This window comes from Nycticebus coucang, chromosome 12, assembly GCF_027406575.1.
Source record: "Nycticebus coucang isolate mNycCou1 chromosome 12, mNycCou1.pri, whole genome shotgun sequence".
NCBI lineage: Eukaryota > Metazoa > Chordata > Mammalia > Primates > Lorisidae > Nycticebus > Nycticebus coucang.
The window spans coordinates 88,240,784-88,254,661 of NC_069791.1; the positions used below are offsets into that span (position 1 = coordinate 88,240,784).

The 13,878-nt window shown below is 39.4% G+C and overlaps 1 protein-coding gene and 1 pseudogene across 1 annotated transcript in view; one reads left to right on the top strand and one right to left on the bottom strand.

Annotated features, from left to right (window-relative positions):
• Nucleotides 1–13,878, top strand: part of COG7 (component of oligomeric golgi complex 7) — a 97,636-nt gene that overhangs the window by 16,891 nt on the left and 66,867 nt on the right. Inside the window, exons 5-6 of the mRNA XM_053556725.1 lie at nt 12,715–12,797; nt 13,715–13,837. Of these exons, the coding sequence (XP_053412700.1) occupies nt 12,715–12,797; nt 13,715–13,837 (206 nt within the window). The remainder of the gene's footprint in view (nt 1–12,714; nt 12,798–13,714; nt 13,838–13,878) is intronic.
• Nucleotides 9,364–10,097, bottom strand: LOC128562109 (thiopurine S-methyltransferase-like; annotated as a pseudogene).

A 13,878-nucleotide genomic window follows, 5' to 3' on the forward strand; every position in this document is an offset into this window, starting at 1 on the left:
ATTTTAGGGTTTGTAGGCCATATGGTCTCTACAGCAAACACTTAACTCTTTTGTGCTGTGACACAAAAGCCCAGGTGTAAATGAATGGGCTTTGCTGTGTGCCAGTAAAACTTTATATACAAAAATAGATGGCAGTTTGGCCTGCTAGCTCGTAGTTTGCTCAATTCTGGCTTATAAGATTCTTTTACCTTGAAGTTTAGTAACTTCTCTAGGTTATTTTGAAATTTTGAAAACTTTCCTGGTATATAGTGTGAGTCCCTTGTATCTATTGATGCAGATCTTTCTTCATTTATAGAAAATTGCCTTCCTTAATTTTTTTTCCTCTTCTATTTGTTCTTTTTTCTATCTTTGAGAGCATCGGCTGTTCATTAGCTTTCCTTTTTTCTCTCTGCACGTCTGTCTTATTTTCTGTGTTGTCTTTGCCTATTTCCTCCTACTCCCCAACCCCTTCTCTCCAGTCTGTGATTTTTTGAAAGTTTGTCTTCCATTTGGCTGATAGGGTTTTCTAAAGTATCTGTTCTTCTGTGTTGCAATTACTTTTTAATTTTTATTGTATCATTATTTACTTCCTAATTTTTTTTCTTAACTCTGCCAGCCTCCCTTTATATCTGTGTTGTCTTATTTCCTTGAGAGGATGAAGCAATTGTCTAAAATTTTATTCTGATTCTCAGAGTTAATCTTTGAAAGTGCTGTTTCTTTTTTGAAAAAATTTGAAAAAATTGAGACTGGGTGCAGTGGCTCACGCCTGTACTCCTAGCACTCTGGGAGGCCGAGGTCAGGGGATTGCCTGAGCTCACAGGTTCGAGACCAGCCTGAGCCAGAGCAAGACCCATCTCTAAAAATAGACCAGTGTTGTGGCAGGTGCCTGTAGTCCCAGCTACTCAGGAGGCTGAGGCAAGGGGATCACTTGAGCCTAAGAGTTTGAGGTTGCTATGAGCTGTGAGTTGTGATGCCACGGCACTCTACTGAGGGCTACAAAGTGAGTCTCTTCAGTTTTTTTTTTTTTTTTTAAATCATGGTAAAATACACATAACAAAATCTGCCATTTTAACTGTGTTTACATGTGCGTTTCATTTTTTCTTTTTTTTTTTTTTGAGACAGAGTCTCAAGCTATTGCCCTTGGTAGAGTGCCATGGCCTTATAGCTCACAGCAACCTCAAACTCTTAGGCTGAAGAGATCCTCTTGCTTCAGTTTTTTATTTTTAGTAGAGATGGGGTCTCACTCTTGCTCAGGCTGGTCCCAACCTTGTGAGCTCAAGCAATCCACCTTCCTCGGCCTCCCAGATTGCTAGGATTACAGGCATGAGCCACCATGCCTGGTTACATGTGCATTTCAGTGGCATTAAGTATATTCACAATTCTGTGCAACCATCACCATTCATTTCCAGGACATTTTCATCTTCCTAAACTGGAACTCTGTACCTTTCAACAGTAAATCTCCATGGCAACCATCATTCCACTTTCTGTCTCTATGAATTGACTATTCTGGGTACCTCATATAAGTAGAATTAGGTATAGAGTATTTGTTTTTTCCTGACTGCCTTATTTCACTCCATGATATCTTCAGGGTTCATCCATGTTGTAATGTGTGTTAGAATTTCGTTCCCTGCTAAGGCTGAATAATTTTTATGTATATACCACATTTTCTTTATCCCTTTATCTGGACATTTGGATTATTTCCATCTTTTAGCTACTGTGAATACTACTACTGTGATCATAGGTGTAAAAATGTCTGTTTGAGTCCAAGCTTTCAATTCTTTTAATTATATACCCAGAGGAGGAATTATTGCATTATATGGTAATTTTATGCTTAACTTTTTCTTTTTAATTAATTAATTTTGGATATAGTAACTTGCAATCTACTCAGGCTGGAATACAGTGATGTGATTACAGCTCACTGTAATTTTGAACTCCTGAGCATAAGTGATCCTCTTGCCTCAGCCTCTTGAGTAGATAGGATCACAGGCTCATGACACCATGCCTGGCTAATTTTTAAAATATTTTGAAGGCTATGTTAACCAGTTTGATGAAAATATTTCACATTGTATATAAAACCAGTGCATGGTGCCCCATGATTGCATTAATGTACACAGCTATGATTTAATTAAAAAAAATATTTTGTAGAGATTTTGTCTTGCTTTGTGGTGAAGACTGGTCTCAAACTCCGGGCCCGAGGCAGTCCTCCTACTTTGACTTCCCAAAGTTCTGGGATTATAGGCCTGAGGCATTGTACATGGTTTCTTTTTTCTTTTTCTTTTTTTTTTTTTATTGTTAAATCATAGCTGTGTACATTAGTGCAATCGCCTGTACCCATTCTAAGATGCACCATAGATGTGGCCCCACCCATTACCCTCCCTCTACCAAAACCTCCCCCCATCCCTTCCCCTTCCTTGGCCCTTTCCCCATAGTCTTGTGCTATAGTTGGGTTATAGTCTTCATGTCAAAGCTATAATTTAGCTTCATAGTAGGGCTGAGTACATTGGATACTTTTTCTTCCATTCCTGAGATACTTTGCTAAGAAGAATATGTTCCAGCTCCATCCATGTAAACATGAAAGAGATAAAGTCTCCACCTTTCTTTAAGGCTGCATAGTATTCCATGATATACATGTACCACAATTTTCTAGTCCATTCGTGGGTTGGTGGGCACTTGGGCTTCTTCCATGACTTAGCAATTATGAATTGGGCTGCAATAAACATTCTGGTACAGATGTCTTTGTTATATTGTGACTTTTGGTCTTCTGAGTATAAACCTAGTAAAGGAATTATAGGATTGAATGGCAGGTCTATTTTTAGGTCTCTAAGTGTTCTCCAAACATCCTTCCAGAAGGAACATATTAGTGGGCATTCCCACCAGCAGTGTAGAAGTGTGCCCTTTCCTCCATATCCATGCCAACATTTCTGGTTTTGGGATTTTGTTATGTGGTCTACTCTTACTGGGGTTAGGTGGTATCTCAGAGTAGTTTTGATTTGCATTTCTCTGATGATTAAGGATGATGAGCTTTTTTGCATGTGTTTGTAGATCTTGCGTCGGTCTTCTTTAGAGAAGTTTCTCTTCAAGTCCCTTGCCCACCGTGAGATGGGGTCACATGTTCTTTTCTTGTTAATACGTTTGAGTTCTCTGTGGATTCTGGTTATTAGACCTTTATCGGAGGTATAACCTGCAAATATTTTCTCCCATTCTGAGAGCTGTCTGCTTGCTTTACTCACTATGTTCTTGGCTGTGCAGAAGCTTTTTAGTTTGATCAGGTCCCAGTAGTGTATTTTTGATACTGCTTCAATTGCCTGAGGAGTCCTCCTCATAAAATATTCACTCAGGCCGATTCCTTCTAGAGTTTTCCCTGCACTTTCTTCAAGTATTTTTATAGTTTCATGTCTTAAGTTTAAATCTTTCATCCAGTGAGAGTCTATCTTAGTTAATGGTGAAAGGTGTGGGTCCAGTTTCAATCTTCTACAGGTTGCCAGCCATTTTACCCAGCACCATTTGTTAAATAGGGAATCTTTTCCCCCACTGAATGTTTTTAATTGGCTTGTCAAAGATCAAATAATGGTAAGTAGCTGGATCCATCTCTTGGTTCTCTATTCTGTTCCAGATATCTACTTCTCTGCTTTTGTGCCAGTACCATGCTGTTTTGATCACTATGGATTTATAGTACAGTCTCAGGTCTGGTAGAGTGATTCCTCCTGCTTTGTTTTTATTGCTGAGTAATGTTTTGGCTATTCGAGGTTTTTTCTGATTCCATATAAAACGAAGTATTATTTTTTCAAGATCTTTAAAGTATGACAATGGAACTTTAATAGGAATTGCATTAAAATTATATATTGCTTTGAGCAGTATGGACATTTTAACAATGTTGATTCTTCCCAGCCATGAGCATGGTATGTTTTTCCATCTGTTAACATCTTTGGCTATTTGTTTTCTTAGAGTTTCATAGTTCTCTTTGTAGAGATCTTTCACATCATTTGTTAGGTATACTCCCAAATATTTCATCTTCTTTGGCACTACTGTGAAAGGAATAGAGTCCTTGACTGTTTGTTCAGCTTGGTTATTGTTGGTATATATAAAGGCTACAGATTTATGGGTGTTGATTTTGTAGCCTGAGACATTGCTATATTCCTTGATCACTTCTAAAAGTTTTGTAGTAGAATCCCTAGTGTTTTCCAGATATACGATCATGTCATCTGCGAAGAGTGAAAGTTTGATCTCTTCTGACCCTATGTGGATACCCTTGATCGCCTTTTCTTCCCTAATTGCAATGGCTAAAACTTCCATTACAATGTTAAAGAGCAATGGAGACAATGGGCAACCTTGCCTGATTCCTGATCTAAGTGGAAATCATTTCAATTTAACTCCATTCAATACGATATTGGCTGTGGGTTTGCTGTAGATGGCCTCTATTAGTTTAAGAAATGTCCCTTCTATACCAATTTTCTTAAGTGCTCTGATCATGAAGGGATGCTGGATATTATCAAAAGCTTTTTCTACATTAATTGAAAGAATCATATGGTCTTTATTTTTAAGTTTGTTTATGTGTTGAATTACATTTATAGATTTACGTATATTGAACCAGCCTTGAGACCCTGGGATAAATCCGACTTGGTCATGGTGTATAATTTTTTTGATGTGTTGTTGGATTCTGTTTGTTAGGATCTTATTGAGTATTTTAGCATCTATATTCATTAGTGATATTGGTCTATAATTTTCTTTTCTTGTTGGGTCTTTCCCTGGTTTGGGGATCAAGGTGATGTTTGCTTTGTAGAATGTGCTGGTAATATTCCTTCTTTTTCTATATTTTGGATGAGGTTTAGTATTATAGGTACTAGTTCTTCTTTAAATGTTTGGTAGAATTCTGACGTAAAGCCATCTGGTCCTGGGCTTTTCTTTTTAGGGAGATTTTGTATAGTTGATGCTATTTCCGAACTTGATATAGGCCTGTTCAACATTTCCACTTTGTTCTGGCTAAGTCTTGGTAGGTGGCGTGCTTCCAGGTATTGGTCGATTTCTTTCAGATTCTCTTATTTGTGAGAGTAGAGTTTCTTGTAGTATTCGTTAAGGATTTTTTGAATTTCTGAGGGGTCTGTTGTTATTTCATCGTTACCATTTCTGATTGATGAAATTAGAGATTTTACTCTTTTTTTCCTGGTTAGGTTGGCCAAAGGTTTATCTATTTTATTGATCTTTTCAAAAAACCAGTTTTTGGATTTGTTGATCTGTTGTATAATTCTTGTGTTTTCAATTTCATTTAGTTCTGCTCTGATTTTGGTTATTTCTTTTTTTTTGCTGCATTTGGGGTTGAAGTGTTCTTCTTTCTCCAGTTGCTTGAGATGTTCCATTAAGTTATTGACTTCCTCTCTTTCCTGTTTTCTTGAGGAAGGCTTGCAGTGCTATAAATTTCCCTCTTAGGACTGCCTTTGCAGTATCCCAGAGGTTCTGGTAATTCGTGTCTTGATTGTTGTTTTGTTCCAAAAATATGGTGATTTCCTTCTTAATCTCATCTATAATCCATCTATTCTTCAGCATAAGGTTGTTTAGCTTCCATGTTTTTGTATGTGTATGCAGGTTCCTGTTATTATTTAGTTGAACTTTTATTCCATGATGGTCTGAGAAGATGCAAGGAATAATTTCTATTTTTTTAAATTTGCTGAGGTTAGATTTGTGGCGTAGGATGTGGTCGATTTTGGAGTATGTTCCGTGGGCTGATGAGAAGAATGTGTATTCAGTTTTTTGGGGATGAAATGTTCTGTAGATGTCTGTTAAGTCCAGATGTTGAATGGTTGAGTTTAAATCTAAAATTTCTTTGCTTAGCTTCTGTTTGGAGGATCTATCCAGGACTGCTAAAGGGGTGTTAAAATCTCCAACTACTATGGAAGTGGAGGAAATCGAGTTGCTCATGTCTGTTAGAGTTTCTCCTATAAATTGAGGTGCATTGTGGTTGGGTGCATAAATATTAGTAATTGAGATCTCATCATATTGAGTATTACCTTTAACAAATATGAAGTGTCCATCCTTATCCTTAATTATTTTGGTTGGTTTAAAGCCTGTTGCGTCTGCAAACAGGATTGCAATGCCTGCTTTTTTCTGCTTTCCATTTGCCTGGAATATAGATGACCATCCCTTCACCTTGAGTCTATATCTGTCTTTTAATGTAAGATGCGATTCTTGGATGCAGCAGATATCTGGCCTGAGTTTTTGTATCCAGTCCGCCAACCTGTGCCTCTTTAGAGGACAATTTAAACCATTCACATTAATTGAGAGTATTGATAAGCCTTTCGAGAGACCAGTGGACATGTTTAATCCTTTTGCGACTGTGGAAGTTGGAATTTGATCAAAAATTTTGGGGTGGGTTTACTTTTGTGGTGGAGAATTACGCTGGTCTTTATGGAGGATAGGTCTAAGAATGTCCTGGAGAGCTGGTTTAGTTGTGGCAAGTTTCTTCAACATGTGAATGTCGTTGAAGTATTTAATTTCTCCGTCATAAATGAAGCTCAATTTAGCTGGGTACAGGATCCTGGGTTGAAAGTTACTTTGTTTTAGGAGATTAAAAGTCGATAAAAGGTAAACAGGTAAAAGGTAAACAGGTCTTCTAGCTTGAAAGGTTTCAGCAAAGAGATCTGAAGTTATTCTGATATTCTTCCCCTTGTAGGTAGTGGTTTTCTTTAGTCTGGCAGCTTTCAGAATTTTCTCCTTCATATTAACTTTAGTGAAATTGATTATGATTATGATGTGTCTGGGGGATGTGGCCAGCACCCTTTTCACTGAGCTATGGACGCTGACCTGAGGACACCACTTCTAATTCTTTTTTTTTTTTGAGACAAAGTCTTACTTTATTGCCCTGGGTAGCACATCTAATTCTTAGAGCTGTTGTTTTTTTTCTGGCATTTCACTTTATATTTCTGCATACCAAATTCATGATTTTATTTCTTCATTTGTCAGTTTTGAGTATTACCTTTTTGTTTTTATTAACTTTCTGTTCTAGCTGAAGCTTTAACTTTCATTACCACTTTGACCTTCTTTCCCATTCTTCTCCTGTATTATTATTTTTAATTGAGCCAATAAATAAATAAACACTTATATTATCAAACCTGTTTACCTTTTGGCTCTCAATAATCCTTGCCAGCTGGTCTTTACACCCCTGCGTAGTCCTCACTTTCATTGTAGTAAGATTGATCTTTGTGATCAATAGCATATAGCAGAAGTTGCAGTATGTTGCTTCTGGAGTTAGGTTTTAAAAAACACTGTGGCTTTCATCTTGAGTTCTCTTTCCCTCTTGACTCCCCCACTCTGGGGGATGCTAGCTGCCATGCTGTGGCAGCCTGTAATGAAGAACAGAAGAGCCACCAACAACTGGCAAGGAACTGAGGCCTGCCAGCAATGCAATGAGCTTGGTCTTGGATCCATCAGCCCTCGTCAAGCTTTTGGGTGACTGCAGCCCCACTCAACAGTTTAACTGCAACCTCATGAGACACTCTCAGCCAGAACTACCCAGCTAATCTGTCCCTGGATTCTTGACCCTTAGAAACTGTATTTTTAAATAATTATTTGTCGGGCCGGGTGCAGTGGCTCATGCCTGTAATCCTAGCACTTTGGGAGGCCAAGGCAGGTGGATTGATTGAGCTCATGAGTTCGATACCAGCCTGAGCAACAGCAAGACTCCATCTCTAAAAAATAACTGGGCACTTTGGTGGGCACCTGTAGTCCTAGCTACTTGGAAGGCTGAAGCAAGAGAATTGCTTGAGCCCAGGAGTTTGAGGTTGCTGTGAGAGATGGTATTCTGCCAAGGGTGACAAGGTGAGATTGTGTCTCAAAAAAAAATTTTTTTTTTTGTTATTTTAGGATGCTAAATTTTGGAGTGATTGTTATATAGCAGCAGATAATACAATGGTGAGTTCAACAGCTCACTGGAATGATTCATGCAATCCTAATCTAGACTTTTCTCTCTAATTGAGTCATTTAGAATTTACAAAACAGACTTACTGAAGTATAGCCTACACAGAGAAAAGTGTGCCAGTTAGGAATGAGTACATCTCTTCATACCACATCCTGGTCAGGAAATAAAATATCACTAGGACCCCAGGAAAAAAAAAAACAAAACATTTATTTTTGCAGAGTTAGGGCGTGTGCTATGATTTTAATTCCTTTCCTATTAAGCTTTGTGTTTATCCTGCTGTTTCTGATCGCCTTTCATTCCCCCTTATTCCTCCCATCATCTATACTCCTCAGGTTTTTCTAAATGCTGTACTATGGGAGTATGATACTCTTCTGAGTTCCCCTTTTCCCCAGAGACTTTCCTCTGTTCTGCTCTAGCCTGAACCTGCAGAGCTCCTGGGATTCTCTGCTAAATCTGAAATTTAAAATCCTGTGCCTGTCATTTGTCATTCTGGACAAGTCATAGGAGTTAGACGATGCTTTAGGAACCTGACCAAGATATATATGGTCTTGGCTTTTCTAGTCGTATAATTTTTTTGAAACTTTTAATTCTCAATTTATTTTTATAGTTAGGAATAATATGTTGTGCCATATAGGTCAGTTTGTTTACTTAAAATTTCTTGTTTCTTGGCTCAGTGCCTGTGGCTCAAGGGGCTAAAGCGTCAGCCACATAAACCTGAGCTGGCGGGTTCGAATCCAGCCCGTGCCTGCCAAACAACAATGATGGCTGCAACCAAAAAATAGTTGGATGTTGTGGTGGGCACCTGTAGTCCCAGCTACTTGGGAAGCGGAGGCAGGAGACTCTCTTGAGCCCAGGAGTTGGAGGTTGCTGTGAGCTGTGATGCCACTGCACTCTACCCAGGGCGACAGCTTGAGGCTCTGTCTCAAAAAAACAAGCAAACCAACAACAAAAAAATGTTCTTGTTTTTTGATTCTGTTACATATAAAGTTACATATGGAAAAAAAACATGTGAAAATGGATGCCAGGATTTGAGTACAACCATAGATAAAGGTTTATAGTGAAAGTTAATTTTTTACATGATTAAGGTAGTCCCATTTCTGGGGGACTACCTTAAACACTACTAAAGTATGGTATTTCTTCAATTATTCTGAATGCATAAACATTGTTATTTTTCTCTGTTTATTACTCTTAAGTTATATGCATTGTGTTTTCCTTTTATTTTTAATTATATAAGTAATATATGCTAATTATAAAAAATTCTTGCAATCTGTAAAACACACAGGTCTAATCTTATTATCATTTCCTCTCCAACAGAGAGAGCTACACTGGCATTTTAGTATTATATTCTGCTAAAATATTATATGATTTATGAATCATTTTTTAAAAAAATTCATCCATTAGAGTTTTAGGCTTTAGCTTAATTTTTAATTGCTCAAAAAACACGTTGATGTTGCTTGATTTTATTTACATTTCATCTACTTTTCTGTAAGTAGATATAACTTCAAAAATACAGTCAATTCCCCAACTTATATGTCGTTCTTCAAAAACATCAACTGTCTCAAGACAATGGGTACTGCAAATTGTACCAAACAACCTTCTAATTTCAGCTTCTGGAACATAAAATGGTGGGCCTGCATGTTTAGTTGGATCGTAATAAAGAACAGCCAGTAGGAACTGAAACCCTTTTCTCAGCAAGGACAACATTATGTCTGCATAGCATTCACGATCACCTGGATTAGTGGCCACTAATGCTTCTGTATCCCAAATCCTGTCACATTTGCCAATATTTGTTCTGGGAAGATCAAAAATGCTGCAACAATGAGATGTTCCCTGAAGAACTCTTAAACATTTTGGTTCCAGGAATTTCTGTGATTTGTTCTTCTGAGTAAGAGAGATTCTACTCTGTAAAAAATTCTCATATCCCAAGTTCACTGATTTCCACACCAACTACACTGTGTCCCAGGTCTGCAAACTATTTCATCTTAACTGCTTTTCCACAAAGAGGAAAAACACCCTCAGTCCGCTCTCGCCTTCAAGAAAAGTATCCAAATGCTTCTTTAATAACTGATGTCCTTGTTCCTGATGAAATGTAGTTTTGCGGTTCACCCACTTGTCTTGCCATTCTTCCAGAGTTAGTGCTTGTTTTTTTTTTTTGTACCTCAGTATCAGGGTACTCTTTAAAGTCAAGGGAAGTTTTTGCAGTATCCATAGTTTCATATATTTCTTGTCTCACAGAATGTCTCCAAGACCTCGCTCACAGTAGGCTGCTGACCGCTGCCTCAGGCGCAAGCGCCTCCCCTAATTGTATAATTTTTTTTTAGATAGAGTGTCACTCTACTCTTAGTAGAGTGCCATGGCGTCAAAGCTCACAGGAACCTCAAACTCCTGGGCTCAAGAAATTCCCTTGTCTCAGCCTCTTAAGCAGCTAGGACTACAGGCATCCATCCACCAAAATGCCTGGCTAGTTTTTCTATTTTTAGTGCAGATGGGATCTCAGGGTCTCGCTTTGCTCAGGCTGCTCTGGAACTCCTGAGCTTAGGCGATCTACCTGCCTTGGCCTCCCACAGTGCTAGGATTATAGGCGTGAGCCACTGCACCTGGCCTAACAACGCTATTTAAACAATTACTAATTTAATACATTTTTTGAGTGTCTACTATGGGTTGTGCTAATTTTTAGGAGCAATGAAACAAGTCATGGCCCTCATGGAGCTTATGTTTAAGGCACAAAATTTCATGAATGAGAAAGACAAAAAGCTAATATATAAGTAACTAAATAAAATACATACAGACTGTGATTAATTCTGTGAAGGGGAGGATGTGATAGGGACTAGCAGAAAGAAACTAATGTAGGTGGACTGATTAGGAACCAGAATAACATCCCAGACATCGTATGTACAAAGACCCTGGGGCAGTAAAGAGTTTGCTTTGTTCTTGGCACCTGACTGGAGGCCTGTGTATCTCAGTATTTCTCAGTTCATATAAATATTAGATTTCTGGGCGGCGCCTGTGGCTCAGTGAGTAGGGCACCGGCCCCATATGCCGAGGGTGGCGGGTTCAAACCCAGCCCCGGCCAAACTGCAACAAAAAAATAGCCGGGCGTTGTGGCGGGTGCCTGTAGTCCCAGCTGCTTGGGAGGCTGAGGCAAGAGAATCGCTTAAGCCCAAGAGTTAGAGGTTGCTGTGAGCCGTGTGATGCCACGGCACTCTACCCGAGGGCGGCACAGTGAGACTCTGTCTCTACAAAAAAAAAAAAAAAAAAAAAAAAATAAATAAATATTAGATTTCTTTTTCTTTTCTTTCTTTTTTTTTTTTTTTTGAGACAGAGTTTCACTATGTTGCCCTTGGTAGAGTGCTGTGGCATCACAGCTCACAGCAACCTCAAAACTCTTGGGCTTAAGCGATTCTCTTGCCTGAGCCTCTGAAGTAGCTGGGACTACAGGTGCCTGCCACAACACCTGGCTATGTTTTGTTACGGTTGTCATTGTTGTTTTAGCTGGCCCGGGCTGGGTTCCAACCTGCCAACCTTGGTATATGTGGCTGGTGCCGTAACCACTGTGCTATGGGTGCTGAGCCTAAATATTAGATTGAATCATGTTAAATTGTTTTTATGTCAGAATGGTTGACTATCAGCTGTTTCTTATAGTTTAAACTTTATATGGTTTAGCAGTCTTACCAGTGATCTGCAAAGAACTGAAGCTCTCTGGGCTGCAGTTTTCTTACTTGTAAGATGAGGTCAAGGATGAGTTATTTTAGATACCTGTCTCTGACAATTTATGATTCTAATCAGGCCAGGACTAGGTGTGGCAGGGAAGGAGCTTAAGGTACCAAATTATTGTTATAATAATAATAATTATTTTTTGAGAGTCTCATTTTGTCACCCTCAGTAGAGTGCTGTGGCGTTACAGCTCACAGAAATCTCAAACTCTTGGGTTCAGGTGATTCTCTTGCCTTAGCCTCCCAAGTAGCTGGGACTACAGGTGCCTGCCATAACGTCTGGCTATTTTTAGAGATGGGGTCTCGCTTTTGCTCAGGCTGGTCTTGAACTTCTGAGCTCAAGCAATCCACCGCCTTGGTATTATAGGCATGAGCCACCATGCCTGACCTTGTTACAATTACTCTTAAGGCGGGGTCTAACTCTGTGAGAGTGCAATGGCATCATCATAGCTCACTGCAGCCTCAACTCCTGGGCTTATGCAATCCCCCTGCCTCAGCCCTCCGAATAGCTGGGACTATAGGCTTGGGCCATGAAGCCCAGCTAATTTTTCTATTTGTAATAGAGACAGGGTCTTGCTCTTTCTTAGGCAGCTCTTGAACTCCTGGCTTCGAGCAATCTTCCTGCCTCAGTGTTGCAAAGTATCATAAGCACAAGCCACCATTCCTGGCCAAAGACACCACATTTAAGGAGATGCCTTTGTACAACCCTAAGAGTAAAAGCCTCCTTCTAATTTGTACCCCGGGCTTCCCTCTCCCTTGTCCCAGTCCTGAATCAAATTCATTTGACTATTCATAAGTAAGGGTTATTTTGCTGATATAGAGTCTTTGCTAAATTAATGATGCTTTCTGATGCATTATTTTAATAAGCCAGGGCTTATGGTGTTAGATTATCAAATCACCTGATGATCTTCTCTTGACTATACTTATTTTTCATGTTTATGATTCTCATGAGTGAGTCAATTCATTATCTAGCTAGGAACTCCTGAATACTAGCTTACATGTATATGTATATGCGTATGTGTATGCATTTATCCTTGTTGATCCTGATGAATTCTTTCTCTTTGCTGCAGCAGAAAGGCCAGTAACATTATATATACTTTTTATGTTGTTTAGATCAGTCCAAAACGTTTGTGAAGATTTTTACTGAAGTCGACAGGATGCCCCAGCTCCTTGCCTACTACTATAAGTGTCACAAGGTAAGAGGCTGTGAGCCATTGTAATGGTGGAATGCTCATGATACTTGGCTGCAGAATTTGGTTCACACTTAAAGGGTGAAAATACTTCTTTGCTCCCTGGCCTTTTTGTTTTTTAGTTAGCCAGTAGGGGATGCTCTTGGTCTAGCATATGGATTCATTTACTTGCCAGTTGGAAAGAGTCATCAGTTTTTCCTCTTTTGTATTTATAGCTGAATTCATTTATAGACTTGAAAAGTTGTTTTAATTTATTCCTGTTTTTGTCTTTTAAGGGAGTTTCCTATCTTAAGCTTTATTATGCCCTCAGCAAGCCATAAGAACTGTTTCTTCTTAGAGATGAATCTTGCTGTGTTGCCCAGGTGGAAGTGCAGTGGCTATTCACGGGTGTGATTGTTGTGTACTGCAGCCTCAGACTCCTGGGCTCAAGTGATTCTCTGCCTCAGCCTCCTGAGTAGCTGGAACTACAGGCTTGTGCCATCATACCTGACTCAGAATTTTATGTTTTCTAGGGTTATAGAAGGTAGATTACCAAAAACCTCAGCTACCTGGGCTAACTTTAATTCCTTTAGGTCCAGGCAGTGATGTTAGGATATGAAGCTTAAACTCACACTCACGCCTACCTTTGAGATTTGTTCAGGAGGGGGTACGGTGCTGAGTGGAAACACATTGGCATGCTTTTGGAGCAGGATAAAAGGAGAAAGGATTACTTGGAGGGCAACAAATTCAAGTTTTGGGTGAGGATCAGGGCAGGTGATTATAGATGTTTTTTTCTCTGCCTTTTTTTGAAGTGGATGGACATTGCTGGGTTGCTCAGGATAACAGGCAGCAGTAAATCACCTGTCTTGCTGGGAGGGCAGTGCACTTTTTGCAGGTAGCATATCTTGACTACCAGTAAGGCCCCCTTTGTCCTGTTACTGCAGGTGCAGCTTTTAGCAGCCTGGCAAGAGCTGTGCCAGAGTGACCTCTCCCTGGACCGGCAGCTCACTGGACTCTACGACGCCTTGCTTGGTGCTTGGCACACGCAAATCCAGTGGGCCACACAGGTAACAGCTCTTTTGTATTCTAGGGAGAACAAAGCCTGTGG